This window comes from Rhincodon typus, chromosome 11, assembly GCF_021869965.1.
Source record: "Rhincodon typus isolate 14 chromosome 11, sRhiTyp1.1, whole genome shotgun sequence".
Taxonomy (NCBI): Eukaryota; Metazoa; Chordata; class Chondrichthyes; order Orectolobiformes; family Rhincodontidae; genus Rhincodon; species Rhincodon typus.
The window spans coordinates 33,947,347-33,969,903 of NC_063342.1; the positions used below are offsets into that span (position 1 = coordinate 33,947,347).

General features: G+C 40.8%; 1 protein-coding gene across 1 annotated transcript in view; it reads right to left on the bottom strand.

The window, feature by feature from the left end:
• The window catches only part of LOC109913689 (extracellular calcium-sensing receptor-like), a 66,614-nt gene that overhangs the window by 11,634 nt on the left and 32,423 nt on the right, over positions 1 to 22,557 (bottom strand). The window contains 2 exon segments of the mRNA XM_048603353.1: positions 14,696 to 15,592; positions 19,522 to 19,828. Coding sequence (XP_048459310.1) covers positions 14,696 to 15,592; positions 19,522 to 19,828 — 1,204 coding nt within the window.

Here is a 22,557-nt window from a genome sequence, read left to right on the forward strand (position 1 = left end):
AGAGGCTCCATTATGGAAGTTGGCCTCGTCAGAACAGATGCAATGGAGATGGAGGATCTAGGGTAATGGAATGCAGTATACATAGATGCTGTTTTGGATGATAGGAAAGGATAGGAATAGGAAAGGTGACAGTCTCTGAATTGGAGTGCATATGGGGCAGGATGCTATGTTTAGAGGCCTTTCGGAGACACAGAGGTCGAGAAAAGTTTGATTCCACCTGAGACAGTGTTTGTGAGGGAGTAAAGTTGATGCCAAAGCTGGAACCACTCTAATGATTGTCACAGTGCCCATTTTTAAACTCCACAAGGAATGCCTCATTCTCAATGGGTGCAATGGGTAACAACTAATATTATTTCTGTCCTTAATTGGAATAACACATGGAAACATTTCGAATAAGACAGATTTTTACATTATGTTTATTGTACAAAATATTGAGAGATGTCATTTATTGAGAGGGAAAAATTTCAGCTCGCTCCCTAACACGTCTCTCACAATCCATCCAGCTGAGAATGGATGACACAAGTGGAACTGTGTGTAACAGCATCAGGACCATGGTGCAATGCTGTTGACGATGTTGCAGAGCTGCACGTCACTGAGCTTAAATGCTCTGGTGTGGGTGGAGTTAGAACATAGTGCGCTACCTGGAAGAACACTATTAAAGCGCAAATTCTAGAAGGATGCTACCAGATTGCAACAATCTAGATTGGAAAACTCACATAAGCACATGAACAGCCAAAAGTGATAGTCTAGTTTTTACCTCAAGTAATAATAAATCAGAGCCTCATATATCCATGATTACCCAGTATAGCAGTATTTAGTATTAATTTGATTTGATTTATTTATTGTCACATATATTTTGTTACAAAATACAGTGAAAAGTGTTGTATAGTGTTGCCACTCTCCGGTACCATCTTAAAACACCGAAAAATGAACATAAATATAAAGGCAGAAAAAATGTTAGACATTACACGCCTTCTTGTTACGTGCTCCGTCATGGGCCTGGTTGCGAGGCATGAGTCCCCTTTGCCTTGCCGCTGCCACTGGAATGGAAGTTGCCACTCTTCAGTGAGATCTCACCTCCACCGATGCTCTCGCCACTATGAATCCTCACTGGACCTTGCCGATGCAGGCACCACTGATGATGCCAGTACCACACCACCCAAACTTGACTCTGCTGCCGCTATGAGTCCGCTTCTGGCCCATTTCATTGGGCCAAAACTCACCTCCGCCTCCACCTCCATGAATCTGCCACCAGAAATCCAAACTCTGTAATCCGGCCCTGTACCTTGTTGTCTATAATCAACCATATTTCTTTGCAGTTCCAACCTGAAGACAGTTCATGACTTTGCCTTCCCTTAAAGTCTGCCATGAACCCAAACTCATAGTGTGACATCAAACCACATAACAAAAGGTGGAGGCAGCCTCTAGAAACCATGCTCGGACAATCATGAAAGCAGCAAAGATCAAGAAACAGACCTGAGATCAACTGGAGAGGTGAAAGCTTTACAAAAAATCATTTTATCAGAAAAATGTTGATTCAGCCTTAAGATGAGTTAGCAGCCAGAAAAGCCACAGAACTGAATAGGAACATGATGGAAAAGTCTCTGAACGGAAAATCCCTCCAAAGAAACCACCAGAACATTTAGTCCCAACAAACCTTTTTACAGTTAGTCATAGGGGAAACAAGCTTTTATAAAAAGCAAAAGAGCAGTAAAAACCAAGTGCAGTTAAAGGGAGGAACAATGGAGCTAAAGGTAGGGAACAGTGGCAGATGTTTCAGAAAATAGTTCATGGGTCACAGCAAAGGCATATTCTAGTGAAGAAGGAAGATTCCAGGAAGGGGGTTAAGTCAACCATGGTTAATCAGGGAAGTAATGGATAGCATCAAATTGAAAAAAAAAACTTTGATGAAAATTAGTGGTACGATAGAGGATTGGGCAAGTTTTAAAAACCACCAAAAGAAGACAAAAAATGGAGAAGATAAGCTTTGAAGGCAAACTTGCATGTAATATCGAGACAGTCAGCAATATCTTCTTTAAATATATAAAAAGGATGAGAAAGACCAAAGTGAACAAAGGCCCCTTGAAGAATGAAGCTGGGCAAATAATAATGGAGAACCAGCAAATGACAGAGGAGCTGAATAAGTACTTTGCATCAGTCTTCACTATTAGACATTAATAGCATCCCAAAATTGCTAAATATTCAAGGGCAAAAGGAAGAGAGAAAATAAGTACAATAACTATCACTAGAGGAAATGTGCTAGGGAAACTAATGGGGCTAAAGACCAATAAGTTCCCGAGATGCATCCTAGAATAGTAAACAAAGTAGCTACAAAGCTAATGGTAGCAGTGGTAATATTCTTCCAGGAATCCTCAGACACTGCAAAAGTCCCAGGTGATTGAAGAACCACCAAGATAACACCTTCATTTAAAAAGGGAAGGATACAGAAAAAAAAATAGGTAACTGTGGGTCAGTTAGCTTCACCTCTGTTATTGGGAAAAAGAGTCTACTATAAAGGATGTAATAGCAGATCATTTTGAAATGCATATGATCAAACAGAATTAACATGGCTGGGGGCAGCACGGTGGATCAGTAGTTAGCTCTGCTGCCTCACAGTGCCAGGGACCTGGGTTCGATTCCACCCTCGGGCGACTGTCTGTGTGGAGTTTGTACGTTCTCCCCATGTCTGCGTGGGTTTCCGCCGAGTGCTCCAGTTTCCTCCCACAGTCCAAAGATGTGCATTCTAGGTGGATTGGCCACGCTAAATTGCCCATATTGTTCAGGGATGTGTAGCTTAGGTGGGTTATAGGGGAATGGGTCAGTGTGGGATGCTCTGAGGGTTGGTGTGGGCTTGTTGGGCTGAAGGGCCTGTTTCCACACTGTAGGTATTCTATAATCTATGAAGGAGAAATCATGCCTGACAAATTTACTAGAATTCTTTGAGGAGGTAACAAGCAGGGTAGATAAAGAGGATGCAGTGGATATAATATGTATATGATTTCAGAAGCTGTAGGAAAAATACCACAAATTAGGCTCCTTAACAAGGTAAGAGCCCACGGTGTTGGAGGTAGTATATAGACATAGTCATAAATTAGCATGGATAGAGGATTGGCAATCAAGTAAAAAACTGAGAGTTGGGATGAGGGGACATTTCCAGGATGGCAACCTATAACTAATGGTGTACCACTAAACTAAATCGTGGGTTCAGTTGCATGGAAAATCATGGAAAAAGTTAAAGGGGGGAAGACCATCAAGGTTTTCAGAACCAAGAGAGTATGGAAGAGCACAGGAATTTAATTTCAGGCACAGCAGATAAGGGGACAACTATAAGAAGGGGGCAGTCAATGCAGGACTGAGGGTGTTGTACTTAAATGCATGCAGTATATGAAAGAAGATAAATGAGCATGTAGCGCAGATTGAAATTGGCGGGTATGATCTTGTGGCTATCATAGAGGAGTGGCTGCAAGAGGCTTAGGGCTGGGAACTAAATATCCAAGGATATCAAAAGGACAGGGAGAAGGGTTGCCTTGTTAGTAAGAAATGAAATTAAACTGATAGCAAGAAGTGATATAGAGTCAGAAAGTATAGAATATGTGTGGGTAGAGTTGACGAACCGTAAAGGAAAAATGGGTGTTACTTACAGGCTTCCCTAGCTGTAGTTAAGATAAGGGAAGAAAAGCAATCATGAAATAGAAAAGGCATGTAAGAAAGGTGCTATTACAATAATCATGGGGGACTTCAATATGCAGGTGGAATTGGAAAATTGTGGATTGTCTATGAGATGGTTTTTTTGGAGCAGCTTTTATTAGACCCCACTGTGGAACAGTTAATTCTGGATTTGGTGATGCTTAATGAGGCAGGCTTGATTAGGGAGCTTAAGGTGAAAGAACTCCCAGGGAGCAGTGACCATAATATGATAGAATTCACACTACACTTTGAGAGAGAGAACTGGAATCAGATGTAATAGTATTGCAACTGAGTAAGGTAACTGCAAAGACATGAGGGACACCTGGCCAGAGTTGATTGGAAAGAAGCCTAGCAGGGAAGATGGTGGAGTAGCAGTGGCAGGAGTGTATTAATATTAAGTATCTGACATGCGAACGTTCCTTTGTACTCATGAACGACTATTTGAATATGGTCCTGCATTATGTTTCGAATGGCGTACAAATCAACTTGGGAATGGAATCAAGTATGGAACCTGTTCACAACCTGGGGACTGCCTGTACTGGCATTGGAGGCAGTCCAGAGAAGATTCACTAGACTGATCCAAGGTATGGAAGGTCTGTCTTAAGAGGAAAGGTTGAGTAGGTTTCATCTGTACACCTTGGAATATAGAAGAATGAAAGGTGACATTATTGAAACATACAAGGTTTTTAGGGGACTTGACAGGGTAGATACAGAAATGTTGTTTTGCCTTGTAGGAGAGTCTAGAATCAGAGGGCATAATCATAAGGGGTTGCACGTTCAAGACAGAAATGAAAAGGAACGTCTTCTCTCAGAGGTTTGTGAATCTCTGCAATTCATTACCACTGAGGGCTGTTGAGACTGAGTCATTAAGTATATTCAAGGCTGCGATAGATTTTCAATCAGTAAGTGGAATCAAAGGTTATGTGGAAAAGGCAGGAAAGTGGATTTGGGGATTATCAGATAAGAAATGATCTCACTGAATGGTGCAGCAGACATGATGGGCTGAATGGCCTATTTTTGCTCCAACATCTTATGGTCTTATGGTCTTAAAGGGAGAAATCCCAAATGAGTTCCTGCGAAAGAGACCAATTACCAGATGCCCTCAGCAGGTTTGAAACCTTAAGGGAAAGAACAATAAAGGTTTGTTTCCACCCAAAATATTAGGCTGACAAGCACAGTTAAGACTTCTGAGTTCACAAATTTCTGAACTACCTACTTGATGATAAAGTTAGTCACAGTAAATTAAGATAATTCTTCAGGTTCAGAAGTTAATAAATGATAAACTGATAGAATTGGGAAACAAATTAGAGGTGGAATTACCTGCCAGCACCAAGAAGAGGAAAGTAATTGAAATATTGGCAAAGCAATATTGAGACTGATGGAAATCCAGAGAGGACTAGATACACCAACTGGCAAATCACTCGAGTTAGCAAGGATTCAATTCTGGTTCAAGGAGTTCTGAATGTGAAAACCAATTGAAGCAACTTGAGAAAGAAAAGGAATTTAAAAAACAGGGTAGTGATGATAAAACTTGAACTTCTGAGGGAGGAGTAAGAAAAAAGAACCAACAATTCAGTGAGAGGAAAAGATCCAAGGAAAGGCCCAAAAGCTCAGAATTCAAGAGGCTGGAACTAGAGATTTAGCAGAGAAAGAAGGAGAAGGAAAGAGAAAAAGGGGAAAGAGGTAGAAATACTGTCTTAAAATGAGGCAGTTTGAGAAGGAAATGTCAGATGTCGAAGAAGACTCTAATGAGAAAAGTTCTAGTTATAAAGTCCAGCAGAGAAATGCTTAATTTGTACAAGCCCTACTGGATTTGAGCTAAAATTTGAGGGCATTATTTATGTCATTTGAGAAAACAGCAAGCAAATGAAGTGGCTGAAGGGAAACATGACATTGCCCATTCAAAGCAAGTGGACGGGTCCACTCTTCCCAATTAAGTCATGATGGTATAAATGCCACAGTGTGGATGGAGTTAGAAAACTTTGCATTCTCTGGAAAAACACCACCAAACTGCAACATTCTAGGCCAAAAGACTCACGTGCACACAAAGAAGATAGATTATTTTTTTCTAATGTAACTTGTACACTTTTCACAGTACTGATTTGCTAATTCTGATTCTAAAAGTCAGAGCCTGGTATGTCTGTGGTTACCATGTATGCTGGAGTATATAGGATTAATGTGTAATAGATAGTGTTACTTTGAAATGCAAGCTTGCAGGCAGTTCTTGACTTTGCCTTCTCCTCATCTAGAATCGAGCCCAAACATATAGAGGAGCATCAGACCACACAAGATATACTACTGACCAGAGACTAGTCTGCTTATAACTCATGGTACAGGCAGTGACCAGGTTGCAAACAGGTTCAGTTCTGAAGTTTACTCACAAGCTGATTTATATGCAAGTCAGAACACAATGCAGGACAATACAAAATAGTCATTTCTAAGTACAGGCAATGTCAGATCTTTAAAATTACACACGTAAATGAGACCACATTTGTAAGTATGAGAGTTTGGAAGTTGGACATTCATATCTCAGGGGCCTGCTGTACAGGAAAAGACAAGGATGAAAAGTAAAGCATAAGCTAGTTGTAGAGTTCCTGTTTCACAGAAATGTTAAAATGTTGAAATATTAAACAGTTTTCTTGTGAATGCATCAGAAATAGAACTGAATGAGTCAATGAAAGGATTGATGCAAAATCTCAAGATTAATAATTTCAAATAAAAATTTCGTCTAATAATGACACCATTAGTAAAACTTTTTTTTTACTTCAATAGCAACAGCTCATGGGCAATACCTCTGTTGGAGAATGTATTACTTAATGAGGAAATGAGACATACAGATCAGGAAAAGCAGAGGATTAATCCCTGGTCTGTGCTTTCACTGATAGTTGCGATGTGACAGATGTGTCCATGAGGTAGAGAATGGAAAAAATCAATTGCATATATTGATCCAGAGCTAGCCGGAGCAAAACAACAACTGACACAGTTACCCTGAATTAGGTCATTGTTATGCAAGTTTTCCAACACATTTTTCTCTCACGTTAATGGCGGTGTTTGTTGTGATCATTACCACTAGGTAGCACACGTGAACAAACACAGCTTGGCAGCAGAACAGCAAGTGCCTGGAACAAAGATGGCACTGCCCATATAATCACAGTGCAGTTTGGTCAGTGTGAAGAAATATCTCATTTTACTGAGACTCTTCCCGGAGTCCCAGTTGTTAACACTGACTGGGAAAGGGCTGGCTTTACACCATGGGCCGCTGATGTGAAGTGATTGCCTGACAGTTTGATGGATTTATGCTGTTTGTGCATTTTCAGTACAATATACCATTGATTAAACTTAATGTTCCATCTGATCTCCAAAAGGGAAAACAACTTCCTTAAAATTTGGAAATGACTGTAAACCTTGACAGGCATGAAAAATCATGGTGGAATATAATGAGCTGACTGAGTCATAGAAACATAGAAATAGCAGTCAGCCATTCAGCCCATCAAGGGTGCCTTTTACCTAACCCATCTCTACTGGTTATCAGAAATCTATCAATCTCTACCTTACATTTACTTAAAAGACTGGGCTTCCACCGCCCTCTGTGATAGAGAATTCCAAATGTTCACAACTCACTGAGTAAAATATTTATCCTTATCCCAGACCTAAGTAGTATGCCCCTTACTTTTAAATTGTTCCCCTTGGTTCTAGACTTACCAATCAGGGGAAACATCTTACCTGTATGTACCCTGTCTATCCATTTAAATATTCTGTCAATTTTAGAGCGGTCACTTCTCATTTTTCGAAATTTTACAGGCCCAGTTTGCCCAATCTCTCTTCATGGGACAGTCCTCCCATCCCAGGAACAGGTCTAATGAACCTTCATTAAGCTCCCCCTATGCAATAATGGCCCGGATTTTCCATTGGCTCACAATTGTTATTCCAATGTAAATAGGAGTGCCGCATTGGGACCCTGCAGAATCTCCATGGTAGCCGACTTGGAAGGAATTCCTTGGGAAACTGAATTTTCCTCTGGGCATTTCCCCAATGCCTGGAACATTTTGTAATTCTCCATAAAAACTGAAGATTTCATATTGAATACATAGTTTAATTCCTGAGTGACTATTAAACCTCATACAAACATCAGTGCCCAACTGCAGTTCCCCAGGTACCTGACACTCACTAGTAACCAACATTCCCCAGGGACCCAAGGCTAGATCTAACCCTCTAAACTACTGAACCCAACCCAATTCACCTGTTCCCCTGCTGGACCCGATCAAACAGCCCCCGCTGCTGGATTTGAAGCCCCCCAACACCTCAACCTGATACCTCCTGCCTACCCCAGCCTTCTCTAAACACTGCACCATTTACCTGGCTCCCTTGACATCACCCAAAGGGCATGCTACCAGTGCCCACCTGTTACCCTCCACAGTTGGCACCCTACCTCAATGCAACACCAGACCTCCCTAACCATCCTGCACCCTACCATCATGCTCTCCTTATAGTTATTTTTAATCAAGCTGTTCAGGCATGTTATTGACACATCTCTGGAACAGGTGGAACTTGAACGTGGATCTTCTGTCCCTGAGGCAGGGACACTACCATTGTGCCACAAGAGACCTTGCACTCACCTTCCATACTTACCCTTTGACAGGAGCTGTCAAAGTGGCTGCATGAGATTGCCACTCTCCGGAAAATCTGTCCCAACATATTTCCTGCGATAAGGAGAACAAAACTGCATACAGTACACAATTGTGGTCTAAACAAACTTCTACTTAATTAAGGAAAACTTCACTACACTTAACTCAAATCCTCTTGCAAGAAAGGCAAGCATTCCATTAGCCTTCCTAATGGCTTGCTGCATTTGCACATTAGCCTTCAGTGACTTATCAACAAGGATATTGTACACATCTGTTTCTCCTACCAAAGGAATAACATCACATTTTTCACATTATGTTACATCTTCCATGTTCTTGCCCAATCACTAACCCTGTCTAAATCCTCCTGAAGCCATTTTGCATCTTCCTGACAACAAATATTCCCACTTAGCTTTGTATCATCCAGACATTTGGAAACATTACATTTGATCCCTACCGATAAATCATTGATAGCTATTGTGAACAGTTGGGGCTCAAGTACTAATCCAATGGTGCCCCACTTTTCACAGCCTGCCAACACAAGAAGGATCTGTATTCCTAGTGTCTGTTTTCTGTCTCTTAGCCAATCATTAATCCATGCACTACATTACCTCCTATCCTATTTATTTTACAAGCCAGCCTCCTGCATCAGGGAAGGTGGTGGGGATGGGGGGAAATCTTTATCAAAAACCTTCTGAACATCTAAATATACTACATCTGTTGATGCTGTTTCATCACCTTTGTTAGTTACCTCTTCATCAGTCACTGAGTTCAAGAAGCTGTCTTTTTAACAGAAGGAAAACCTGTCTCAGCACACAGTTGTGTTTAACAGACTACCCACAGTTTTTGCACGTACACAAATGCATTCTGGTCAAGGAGGTTGTGTCACAGTGAACTGACATCACTGCCAGCCCCATCTACGTATGTGCGATGGCTATTTTGGCATTTGCAGTAATAACTTTGAAAGTTAAAGTCCTTGAACAAACAAAATGAGTATATATTCTATCAAACGTATAAAGAGAAATCAAGCAGGGATACAGATCAGCTTTGTCATAAGACACTTGCTGAAATGTGTTTCAGAAAATCTCACGTACACAAAAAATAAGATTAAAGACTCTCCTGCAGACACGCTGTGGGCACAGGTGATGAATACAAATACTATTTTCTTTAGAAAGTGCGCAATTGAAGATGCTTTACTTTACAGAAACCTGATGATCATTGAATAGGAAGACATCATTAATATTCAAGGAAAGAGAATCCAGCAAAAGTATTTTTAAGATGCATTTAAATTTAACATAGATTTTAATATCAAGATTATGATCTGAGAATATTATGCTTCACCAACTTTTTGAATTAGGTTATGACAAGCATGGAAATAAAAATGAAAGGTTTGCAGAAAGAGCCCCTCACATCAAGATGTTATAATTTTATCACTATGTATTGTTGTAATGTAAGAAATGAGAAAGCCAATTTCTGTAAAACAGCAACACATATGTAATCAATTAACCTGTTTTTGAGACGTTGATTGATGGATAAATATTGATGAGGACAACAAGAATAATGTTTCTACTCTTCATCAAAATAGGATGTTTACATCCATGTGAAAGTGGAGAGGGGTCTCATTCAACCAACAACAGTTCTGACACTTTGGCTTCAAGGAGCACTGTCCAAGGATATCATAGCTTTAGTGTACATGTTTATGGAGTGAGACGTGAACCAACAATATTTTAACTCTGAGGCAAGAACTCCAACAGGTACAGTGGTATAAAGGACAGGGTTCTGAAATTAAAGGCTGCAAAATTCAACTCCACAGTGCCACAGCACCTCTAGCACAAAAGAATTCTTAGAATCTAAAACTTTTAGCCAGATCAGTCCTCTCAGTCAAAACTGATTTGGCACACGTGCCATTTTGGAACCATTCAGGCCCCAGTGACTACCTTTTTGAATGTTTCCCGGGTCAGCATGAATTCAGTTAAACAAGTGTCCATTCACAACAGTTGTGTAAAGGAATCACCACTGGATTTCCAGATCAGATGCTTTTGATTTTCCTTTATACCTGCAGAGTTGATTAAAGTATAGTTTTGGATTTCATTGAGGGGTTTCAAAACCTTTTCTAGATTTACAAGGGACTAGTGCTGGTCTTGGACATGGATAGAAGAAGAGTTGTGAGTTCCTTCTGCAGAAAGTGTGCTGTTCATCAAAGCAACTACAGTTACAGTTTGTCTTGGGTCACAGCATAAATTGAATATGGGGTAGAGGTAGCAGAGAGAATAATTTGTGTGCAGAGCGTGAAGAAAGAGGGCTCTCAACAAAAGATCTTACTCACTAAGGGAATGCAGGCACTACCTCCAATTCAGGCAGGAATAGTGGTGAGGTACCCACATTTCACCATAGAAATGGCAACTGAACCTTTTGCAACCAGACCTGCAGTGTGAGGATGGCATTGCCAGTATGTACATCGATGGATCCTTCCAGGCAGAAGAAGGCAACAGTAGCAATATGTCACAGTTTTCCATTCAACACTGCAGCAGGGAGGTGAAAGAACCCCCTGCACAGGAAGCAGTAACTTCACTGTCTTCTCCCTTACCAGAGAGAAATAGCAAGACAGAACAAATGGCTTTGCTAAGCCAGTGGAAATGCTTCCCAAATGCAAAAGCCATCACTCCATGAATAGTTGATATGTAACCATACCCAGATGATCATGTTTTTGAATGCCTACTTTCCTGAAACAGCAACCGTGACATGTTCATTTTATCATAGCCTGCCATTCCAGCTGTCTGTGGACCACTACTAAGAACCTACTTGTTGATAGCCTGCCCATGATTCCCTTCCATCATATGACCATGTGTATGAATCATGCCCTTACAATGAGAACATTATAACCACCAGGAATAATAAAATTATACAATCATACAGTGCAGAAGAGGTCCTTCAGCCCATTGAGTTTGCACTGACAAAAAACTGGCCTAAATGTACACTAGTCCCACGCAGCACTTGGCCTTTAGCCTTGTATGTTATGACATTTCAAGTGCTCATCTGAGTACTTTGGAAAGGTTGTGAGGTTTCCTGTCTCAACTACCCTCCCAGGCAATGTATTCCAGATTCCTACCACACTCTGGATGAAAAGACTTTTTCTCAAATCCCCTCTAAACCTGCCTTCCACTTAAAATGATGTCCCCTTCAATGAAGGGTAACAGCCACTTTCTATCCAGTCTGCCTGTGTCCCCATAATCTTATACATTATAGTAGGGCCCCTCTCTCTGCTCCAAAGGAAACAGCTCAAACTTATCCAGCCTTTCTTCACAGCTAAACTGTTCTTTCTCAGGCAACATCCTGGTGAATCTTCCCTGCACCTCCTCCAGCGTAATCACATTTTTCGTATGGTGTGGTGATTAGAACTGCACATAGTCATCCAGCTGTGTCCAAACCAAAGTCATATACAGCTCCAACATAATCTCCCTGTTCTTATAATCTATATCACAACTGATAAAGGCAAGCAGCCTGTATGTCTTCTTAACTACCCTATTAACCCATCCTGCTACTTTCAGGAATCTGTGGACAAGCACCCAATATCCCTTTGTTCCTCTGAGCATCCAAGTGTCCTGCCATACCTTTCCAAACTGCATCACTTCACATCTTTCACGGTTAAAATCCATCTGCCACATTGTCCATCTGCCAAAACCATCTATATCTTCCTGTAACCTAAGACGTTCTTTCTTGCTATCGATCACTTGGCTATTTTTGTATTATCCGCAAACTTACTTATCATCCTCCTACGCTTTGTTCTCTATAATTTATATATATCATGAACAATAATGCACTAATCCCTGTGATATGGCACAAGACACCGGCCTCCAGACACACAAACAGCCTTCTATCACCACCCTCTCTCTCCAACTACTAAGCCAATTTCGGATCCAACTTGCCAAGTTACCCTGGATCCCATGAGTTTTTACCTTCTTTATCATGTGGGACCTTGTTAAAGGCTGTTCTGAAATCCATAAAGACTACATCAACTGCATTACCATCATCTACACAGCTGGTTACCTCCTTGAAAAATTCAATTAAATTTGTCAAGCATGACCTCCTTCTGACAAAGCCATGCCGACTATCCCTGATCAAATTCTGCCTCTCCAAGTGGAGATTAATTTTCTCCTCGGAATTTTTTCCATGGTTTTCCCACTACTGATGTGAGACTCCCTAGTCTGTAAATTTCATGGACCAAATTTGAACTTCCTTCCAAAGTGGCAGTGGATGCTAGATCGGTTGTTAACATTAAACCCAAGATAGATAATTTTTTATTAAGTAAAAGTATTAAGAGATATGAGCCAAAGGCAGGTATATGGAATTCGGCCACAGATCAGCCATGATCTCATTGAATGATGGAGCAGGCTTGAAGGCCTATTTCTATTTCCATGTTCCAAGTCATGACCATCTATGAAACAACACTTCGCTGCCCAAACTACTCAGGGGAGTTCTACAGTACTTGCCAGAATATGTCTCCAAGCTTGTGTAGTCTAGGCATCCTTTATAACTTTGTTTTTACGTGGACACAGCCATGTTGCTACTTAGTTTTTGGTGGCATATTGGTGGTAGAAGATGAAGAAGAGGAGGACAGTTGGCATCCAGAATTTCATTGCTTTGATTGAGCTGTTCATGAGTGGGATTTAGACACTGAGCCTTGAGATACCATTTCCACACCACTGTTGCTCCTTAATGCATATATTTCAAGATATATTCTACATTCCATCATCATGATCGCTTGGCCATAATCACAAAATAGGAGCCATCACCAAAAAAAATCCATATGAACTTTATCCATCAGTACTTGCAATAATGCACATAGATCTGAATTATCCCCTGCTGTGTATTCACTTAGTGCCTGTCCTGTCAGTACCTTCTTCTGGTCTATTGTTCCTACTTAGTGCAACTGAATGCCTGAAAGGTTCCTGCTTTGGACTGCACTACCTTGGAATAGGTGGCAGCCATGGAGTAGCAGTTGGTGTAAGTACAAATTGTGGCAAACAGCAAGAAGACAACAACTTCGTAGGTTTCCTCTGGGTGCTCCAGTTTCCTCCCACAGTCCAATGATGTGTAGATTAGGTGGATTGGCCATGTTAAGTTGCCCAGAGCATCTGGGTGGGAATAGCCATGGGAAATACTGGGATACAGGGATGGGGGATGGTCTGGGTGGAATGCTCTTCAGAGGGTCAGTGTGGACTTGATGGGCTGAATGGCCTGCTTCCACACTGTATGGATTCTATGATTCTATAATTGTGCTCCAAGGATCCACCTATAAACATTTGAACAGAAGACCATTTGGATCCTTGAGCCAGCTCCCCCCATGCACTATAATCATGGCTGATCTATTTGTCTTCTGACATCCACATTCGTACCTACCATGATAACCTTTTATTTCCTTGCCTAACAAGAATCTATCCACCTCCACCTAAAAGTTATTAAATGATCCAGGCTCCATTGCATTCTGAGGATAGTATACAATTAGTGTGCTCAATTACATGTTATACTTGCGATCCCCATGCCTGGATATCAAGCCAATCAAATTTTCCTCCAATGTTCCTCACGTGACTGAAAGTGTTCAAAGAAATTGCCTGCAGCCTTTCCAGCCTCCACAATATACTGAATGTTTGAAATTGACTCCAGGGAAAGTGACTGAGTCAAACATTTGTTGAGGAATTTGGTGATATCCAAGTAAAGGTCATGCTGATATAAACTACATTTAGTTGATAAGATATTCAGGCACAACAGTTCCCAGGTTCCAGAAATATAGCAGAGCACTGTCGCCTGTGGATCACACAGATCAGAATTAAATACTGGATAATATGAAGTTTTGACAGGGAACCCATACCACAGTAAAATATGGGAAGTGAGGGAGAATGAAATTTACTAGACTGATTAGACATTTTCCATTCCATTCCTCTTTATCTTATTTTGCTTCAGAAATCCTTCCTCATTGAACTTGGAGGCTGTCTGACTTCAGTCCTCTTGGCCATCTTTTTCAGCCATGTCACAGCTTGCTAACATAGCTGTCTAACACGCAGACGCATGCTCTCCACTTAGCTTTTCCCCCTCCTGCAAAAACTGAATTTCACAAGCTCTGTGTCTATTTTGACCACTGCATCTGTTTCCCTAGCAGCCGAAGACACAGGCTGGTTTCTCAGAAGTCCAATGCCGCAGGCAGGAATTCCAATATACAAACCCTCACAACAAATCTGCAGTTCTGGATTCTTTTCCAGTTATGGGCTGTCTCAAAATGAGCAGTTTAGAATTATTTATAACTGTAATGTCCCAATTATTTTTACACTAGACAGCTTTTAAATAGAGTTTCAATTAAGTTTTTACTTGCAACAATTAATTTTCTTTACCTGCCATGCTTCAACTTTCTTTATATCGGGACATGATCCATTTGCAAAAATACCCTTGCCTGGTTTGCAGTCATAGATGTCCTGCAGAGCATGAGCAATTGAATATACTGCCACATATACATTATATGAAATACGTAGGTGAGTATAATCCAGATAAGGAGTTTCCACACTCGTGATATTCTCTTCTCCAGTGCATGGGGGTCTTGATCTTGTTCTTGCGGAATGTTGCGTTTTAGCATTGCCATCCTGCATTGCTAATCCATGGGTTGGTGTTTTTGAATTTTTTAGCTGTGTTAGGGATTCGTCAGTGAAATAACAATTAAATGTTTCTTCCCAAAATTCCTTGACAAATCCATTGTCTGACGATCTGCTGGGATGGACTCTTTTTAAAAACTCATTGAATCCTGGGATGCGGCCTGCTGGGAGTGCAATTCCAATGGTTCCACCAACAACGTGGAAATATTCTGGCTTGGCTATCAATGAGGAACTTGCCCATGCTTCACTTGCCAGCCATATTCTACCAGTGATGTTTCGGCGAACTATCTCTTGTATCAATGGTTCCAAGTCAGGGCCATTTGAGAAGACAACAATCACTTTGGCTGAGGAATTCTGAATGATATCTGCAAGCTGTTCCACCTGTTTCTGGGTATAATACTGAGAAATCATCTCACTGAAATCTATGCAGATGTCCCGTTCTTCAGCTTCTTCCCGAAACTTATCTATCCCTGGACGCCCATAATCGTCGTCAGCTGCCAAAGTGCCCACCCAATTCCACTGAAAATGCTCAATAATTTCAGCCATGGCGGTAGCCTGCTGCCCATCATTGGGGATTATGCGAAGAAAAGCCTTGTATTCGTTCTTGTTGCTTAAGAGCCTGCTTGAGGAGGCATAGCTGACCTTCAATAGAAACAAGAAGTGTTAGCGAGGGTCACTTGTGCAAAGGCTAAACAATCATTAATCGAAATTCTAAAACTTTTGTGCAATGAACATTTGAGTTCATGTTGACCAAGAAATTAATTTCACCTTAGCTGATACAACCCTCCAGAAAAAGCTAAGAACTGAAGAACTGCCTTGAATATATATTCAGAATGTGAAAACTAATAAGTATGCAGTGGGACATGGATTTAACTGAAACATTTTTTAGTCCACATCAGAGAACATAAATCCTAAGTAGATGGTCCTGTAGATGTCCAAACACCAGTTCCTCAGGAGGCTCAGGGTCTTGTATCAGTTCATCATGGACTGATGCAGAAGGCATCTTGCCAAAGTAAGCTGGTGGACAAGCAGTGCCAATGCTTTAAAAATCACCATCTTAATTTCTTCATCTCTGATTCTTGACAATGATTTATACGAGATATTTACAAAATATTACAATCTGCTCTCCACCAATGCATCTCACAGGTGCTATAAAGTAGGGTCAGGAATTGCATGGATCTTGCAACCGATGAGGCAATTTTGAGTGAGTGAATGCCCACTTTTGTGAATCTGGTTGGCTTCCTACAGGAGCAAGGAGTCACAGACTGCACACATGGTTAGCAAGGAATTCCCTGACCTGCTTAGTGTCTTTGTTACCTGCAACGGCTTCCATTCCACCAATGTGCAAACACCACAAGATTTTCATTCATGTTTGTGCTTTAATACTTACTTCCTGAACCAGTCAAACTCTCCTGAGCCCCTCACAACACACAGACAGTCTGTGACTGTGTGGAGACATGGTACCTGCTGAAGACCTGGCTGCTAACAACAGTGAGGTGCCTAGTCAATGATGCTCAGGAAGATTACATTTGAAGACACCTGACCATGAGAGTTTCTACCAAACAAGCAATCTCCTGTATCCGGACAGTTCAGAGGATGTCTTTCAAAAAGTACCAGCTCAAATATCCAGGGTGATTATGGTATCCATGTACAGAACAACAGGGGAAAATGGACAAACAGAAAATGGTGCAAACAAATAGTTTAAATCTTATAGAAGAGTTAGGCAGAAGCTTAACAATATGACTTGTGTTAAGTATCCATATGCATACATAATATCGTGCAACTAGAGTTCTGTACTTTTCTTTTTGTGATACAGCCCATAGTTTGTTAGTTGTTTTCTACACCCACATTGTTTTAAAAGGCTGCATTTTTTGAGACAGCCCGTAACTGGAAAAGAATCCAGAACTGCAGATTTGTTGTGAGGGTTTGTATATTGGAATTCCTGCCTGTGGCATTGGACTTCTGAGAAACCAGCCTGTGGCTTTGACTGCTAGGGAAACAGACGCAGTGGTCAAAATAGACACAGAGCTTGTGAAATTCAGTTTTTGCAGGAGGGGGAAAAGCTAAGTGGAGAGCATGCGTCTCTGTGTTAGACAGCTATGTTAGCAAGCTGTGACGTGGCTGAAGAAGATGGCCAAGAGGACTGAAGTCAGGCAGCCTCCAAGTTCAATGAGTAAGGATTTCTGAAGCAAAATGAGGGCAACTGCCTGCAGCCCTGAAGCCTAAAGGATATCACCTCCAAAATGATTTCCCCTTCAGCTCTCAAGCCTTTCACCCTTTAAGATTTGGTCTTTGCCAGGCTGCTGTAGGCGCTAGGTGTCCTGTCAGCCTCAACAGTAACTGTGGGGACTTGTGGGATTTTCTGATTGTACTGGCAGCTCTCACAGCGAGGTGCACACCTGACAGCTGCCAATTAATTGGCTCCTGTCCCTAAAACATAGGGGAACGTCCCAGTGTCCACTCATTGGTACTGGTGACATAGTTCTCTCTTGATACTGGGGACTGTACACTAATAGTGAAATTCTAGCCAATTTCAGATCTTTCAATTTAAGTCCTTTCTGTGTTCTGATCAAAGGTCATCAACCTGAAACATATACTCTTGTTTTTCTCTTTCAATTGATGCTGCCAGAGCTGCTGAGTATATTCAGCGTTTTCCCTTTTTATTTCAAACATTCAAGCATCTTTAGTTCCCTTAGGCAGTTAGTTGTTTCTGGCCTACCTTTGTGGTTTCATTAGGTGGTCACTGAAATTTGAATGGCTACGCTTTCAAGGGACTAGAAAAATGTATTCTGCTAAAAAATTATTCTTGGATCATACTTCATTAGTGCACTAGATTGAGGATTGAGTTACAATGAAGAAATTCAGGAAAACCTATCTACCAAAAAGTGTGGAGTTTTACTTATAAATGCCACTCCTAAGCTTGTTCTCATTTGTCTCTTAAACAGCTTCAAATTATTCACTGCACTTGCAAGAAACTGAATGTAGAATCATATCCTAAAAACCAATATGTATAAGATTCAATGTTGCTATTTTTATAAAAGTTACAACTAACATGCTATTGATGCCATATAATTTAGATAATTGTGTAGGAATCTGAATGTTATTACAATCATCAATTTTAGTAATACTACTACTAGATATTAAGATTTGTTAATTATGATCAAGAGGAGCTCATAAATGACCTGAAAGTTTTATTACCATTCATACCACATGTTAAAAGAATGAGCGTGTGAATGTCAAACTATGCAGAACCCCGGGATCACTGAAGATGATTTTAATTTTGAACAACAGTATAAAGCAAGCTATAGTGAATTAGTCACCTGTTACATACCATGCTTGATCCCGTGTTCCATTGCTCAGAGTTAAAGTAGCTCCTTGTTATTTAAGCTCTCTTGCAGGGAGTGAAGGGACAGGAGCTGTGAGCATGGGGAATCAGGAGCAGTACATGTCAGGTGGAGAACTGAGGGGTGCAGGAGCTGTATTGGTGGGGAGTCAGGGTGGGTGCTGTGAGGGTCTTTATGGGGAGTGCAGGAACTGTGAAGATGATAGGGAGTTGCAGGGGGTTGAGGATGGTGTGGAGTGAGGGGATGCAGGAGCTGTGAGGGTGAAGAGTGGTGGAGACAGAGACTTTGTGGGTGGCCGTTGGGGTTAGCAGGAGGTGTGAGGTGGGGAATGGAAGGATGGGGCCTGTGAGAGTGGGAATTGAGCTGTCTAAAAATAAAAGATAAGCAAAATAATCAAGATAGAGCTCAAATGAATTTTTATAAATGAGTGTGCACAATGATGTAGAGAGACAGTATGGGGTTTTGTGGAGAGTAATCTGAGTCTGTGCTGAAAAGTCATGAAAACTATAGGTGCCTGATTTCTGACCAATAGAAGGACCAGTATTGTGTACAAATCCAGATCCAACCAGATCAAAACTATCGAACCCTAGTACATCTCAATCTGGTTTCATACTGGACCATGCACGCTTTTCCCATTAGTAAGTAACAGCTCAGAGGGAGTGTTAGGGCCTACAGCTAAGGAGGGAAACATGTAAAAAACATTTTCAGCTCCATTTCAATCCAGACTATGCAGATAGCAGAACTACATTTCTTGTTAAAGGAACTCACTGAGCAATTACATCCAGCTACTCCATCAGAACAATGAATTGTCCAAAAAAAAAAGGCAGGAAATAAGGCCATTCAGCCCAGCAAATCCATTCTACATTTGCTTTAAAGGCCTTTCCTGATTATTTATTTCAAAACCCTGCTGCAAAATGGAGTCCAGTATCTAATTGCATAAAAAGAGTAAATGAGCTTAAAGTTCAAAAGTCAATGTCGTTATTAATCACTGCTGTCACTATGGTGACATTAATGCAAAACATCCTCTAATCTGTTATGTTTTTACATGTAACACAAAAGATTGGACTTAAATTTGACTAGAAAGCTGTTAAAACATCGTATTCACAAAGAGCTGGTTGTTTGTGTACAGCTGTGGTCTCCTTCACAAACACACTGTTTACAGAAACACTTGCTCTCCACAGTGTACACAAACTCACAGCCTTGTTCATTGCCACTAAATGCACTGACCTGTGGAATGTGAAATAACCCCAGCAGATTGGCGACTGCAGCTGAAATTCCAGATCCCGTTGCCCCCACAACTGCTATCGTTGATGGGATGTGATCAGAGCAGTTACAAAACTCGTCCAAGTTCAGTGAGTCGATTTTATTCTGGGCTACAAAACTCAGAGTTGCTTCCAGGCCTTTAGACACCGTGTTGCATGTATCAAATATCCTGTATCCGAGAGTGATATTTGGAAGAAATTTCATGCTATTGTTGATCTCCTCAATTGCAAATATCATTGCCTGCAACCACCGGAATCCTCTAAAGTTGTACCTGTTAATGATAATTGAAATGTGTTTATGATATTCTTATCTGCCTTTTCAGCCAGTCAGACTAATTGTGGCCTTTCTGTTGATCAATCTGTAATTAAGATGGACACAAGGAGAGGTGCCTCAGCCACATCAATGCATGCTCAAAACAAACTGTTGCTTTTTTTTGGAAGTATTTACAGCTTAATAACTAGCACTTTTAACAATGAAGAAAAGGTAAAGGCTGGTATTTATATAGCACCTTTCGTATCCTGAAGACTTCCCAAAGTGCTTTACTGCCAATGAACTACAGTTGCAGATACAACATAGGAAACACGGAAGCCAATTTGTATATCGCAAGGTTCTATAAACGTCAATGTAATAAAATCTAGTTAATCCATTACTTTTAATCACATTGGGAGAATTCTCCTGTTCCTCTCCAAAGTAATGTCATGCAATCTTTTAAGTCCATGTACGAAAGTAGATGTGACCTTAGTTTAAAGTCTGATCCAAATGATGGTACTTCTGACATTGCAGCCCTCTGTATTTAGTAATGCACTGAACATATTGTTTGCACATCTTTCTACAGTGTAATTTGAACCCACTGAACCCACTCACCACTGAACCACAACAGACAATTTTCAGATGCAACTTTCCTTCCTACTAATTAATTAATTAATTATTTGTAGTTAGTACAAATTACCTTTACATACCCATTGCCAAAATAGGTCTGACTAATCATGGCTAAGACTAATTTTGCAATAAGTTAATGTTTAGAATGTTAATCTTCCTTGGAATAATGATTCAAGGAAGGGAAAATTTATAATGAGAAAGTATTGTCAGCTGAATTACTTTGGTTACTACCAGAAATGTTTACATTGCAAACATTAACAGTAATAGCCTCTTTCTTCTGTCCACTCCACACCTGATGTCTTCAGCAAATGACTATAGTCCTCGCAAGGGAGTTCCATCTCCACCCTAAGGAGTTAACTGTTACCACATTCCACTTCTCATTTTGTTTTCTAAAGTGTAACTTGCACAAAAAGACATTCCATATGAATGACTCACTGCTAGGTTTCAAATATTTCAACATAAATGAGATGGAAGCTGTGGACAGGCTGAAAGGGATTTCAAAATACTAATCCATGGAGATTTATTCCAGCATGATGAAAGAGTCTGCAGGTATTATTGAAACAGTACCAATTATGGGACCATCAGTTGAATCTAAGAAGGTACCTGTAGATTCAAAATGAACTAATGTATTTCCCAAAATGGAAGAAAAACAGACACAGACAACTATTTCAAAAGCACCTTCCAAACCCACAACGTCTACCATCGAAAAGAACGCGGGCACCAGATACATAGGAACCGCTGCTGCATATCCTTTTCTAGCCACTCACTATGCTGACTTGGACCTTTTCTTTCTTCACCATCACTGAGTCAAAATCTTTGAACTCCATCCCTAATAGCATTGTAGGTGCAACTCCACAAGGTGCCAGCAAAGATGACTTGGTCAGCCGGGCAATGCCTGTACAAGAATAAAACTACAGACCCAAGAGTCGAACTTTGATAGTTGAAGAGGTGGATTCAATTATTTGGGATCAGCAGTTAGGAATATATAGTAATAACTTCGTAAACAATAACTAATGTGGACTTAGCAGGCAGAATCTTGCCTGTCCAGCGATTTGAGGAAATGGCCTGCCCAGGGGAAGGTTCAACTCCTAAAGGCATTCCACAGAGTCCCATACGCAAAAAAATACTTAGCCACATTCAAAGCTGTGGGAATCAGAGGAAAACTGGGAATGGAAAAGAAACCAGCTGAAGGTTAATAACTAAATCATTGGACAATTTATGATTAGGTGGGGAGAACAATGGATTCAGATTCTCCAGTGGTCATAGTTCTGACCAACAGTCAGAGAAACAAATACAAACTGCCATTGCAACACTTGTTCCAGAGATTAGCACCAGCTTGACTAAATCATCTCCTAAATGAGGGATCACAAGGATATTCACGTCACCTGCATATAAATTGAAGACTTTTGGACCATCCAACACCTAAACATGGCTAAAATCTCCAATTAAGTTGACCCAAAAACACAGAACACTGCCTCAGGAAATTCAATGATGATGGACTCGAGGTCTTTGCAAAAGAAGACCTATTCAGTTAGTGTCTCACAGCCAACCTGATGTCACTTATTGAACAGAACCACAGAATGTGCACAGCACCTGGTTTGCACTGAAATACATTGTAAGCAGCACTGATGCAGATGCTATTGGTTTCCTCAACATGAAAATTGGTTTGATGAGAATGATCAGGACATCCAGGAGCTGCAAAAAACTGCAAGCATAAGGTGTTCTGGAACTAGAAATACCACCAAAATTCAAGGGAAAGAAATCAGATCTACAGACAAATGAAGGCTGAGGTCCAACGTAAACTTCTGATCTAAAGAATAAATGGTGGTTGGAAAGAGAACAGGACATGCAGTAATTCACTGACAACCATGACATGCATGTATTCATCAGTGACAATCAAAACACAAACACGCAGCCCCATCACATTGTCTGTACTGAGAGCTAAGAATGGAGTAACAGTTAACAAGGACAGACAGGCAGTAAGCACTCATTGGGAGGAGTGCTTCGAGGATCTCCTCAACTGATACTCAGTCCTTGATTTGGGTGTCTTCAACCACTTCCCACAGATTCTAACTACCCACTGTTTCAGCACAACCTCTGCTCGACATGAAGTTGGGAAAG